This window comes from Egretta garzetta, unplaced genomic scaffold, assembly GCF_000687185.1.
Source record: "Egretta garzetta isolate BGI_Z169 unplaced genomic scaffold, ASM68718v1 scaffold407, whole genome shotgun sequence".
Lineage (NCBI taxonomy): Eukaryota > Metazoa > Chordata > Aves > Pelecaniformes > Ardeidae > Egretta > Egretta garzetta.
Window position 1 is genome coordinate 10,905 of NW_009260183.1, and position 521 is coordinate 11,425.

Sequence of the window (521 nt, forward strand, 5' to 3'; positions counted from 1 at the left end):
CCTGGCTGGTGGCATCTGGATGGAGCAAGGTGGTTCCCACCACCCCCGTCCTTGCCCCTCAAGCCGCCCGCTCCGCCGCCGGTGCCGAGGGTCATCGGAGCAGCGAGAGCGAGCCCAGCTCCACACAGAACCAGGGCCGGATCCGCTCGCCGGCGAAGGAAGTAGGCGGGAACGTGAAGATGGGGGTCTTGTTCTCCACGTCAAAGAAGGCCACCTCGCCCCATTCGTAGTCGAGAGAGATCCGGATCTTCCGGGGGACCCGCGGCAGGTTGAGGGGGGTTGGGGGGGAGGTGAGGGCACGGTTCTTGAACCCCCATTGCTGCACCGCCCAGATCCCCTCCTCGGGGTTGAAGCCAATGGGTCCCTTCCTGGGCAGGGACTCTCTGCTGACGCCCACGGCGCAGTGGTGGCCCTGGGTGACGTCCACCACCCAGCAGTGTCGCCCCGAGGTGAAGGCTTCGCGGCCCAGCACGCACGGGTCGGCGTCGAAGCGCGCGGGGCTGGCGGGGGGGGCCCGTCGG

General features: G+C 69.1%; 1 protein-coding gene across 1 annotated transcript; it reads right to left on the reverse strand.

Moving 5' to 3' along the window:
- Positions 1-6: 6 nt before the first annotated feature.
- Positions 7-517, reverse strand: LOC118452599 (butyrophilin subfamily 1 member A1-like; the record flags this gene model as incomplete). Its single annotated transcript, XM_035897433.1, has 1 exon — positions 7-517. A coding segment is annotated over one exon (426 nt), but the record flags the coding sequence as incomplete, so codon positions are not given.
- Between the last annotated feature and the right edge of the window lie 4 nt (positions 518-521).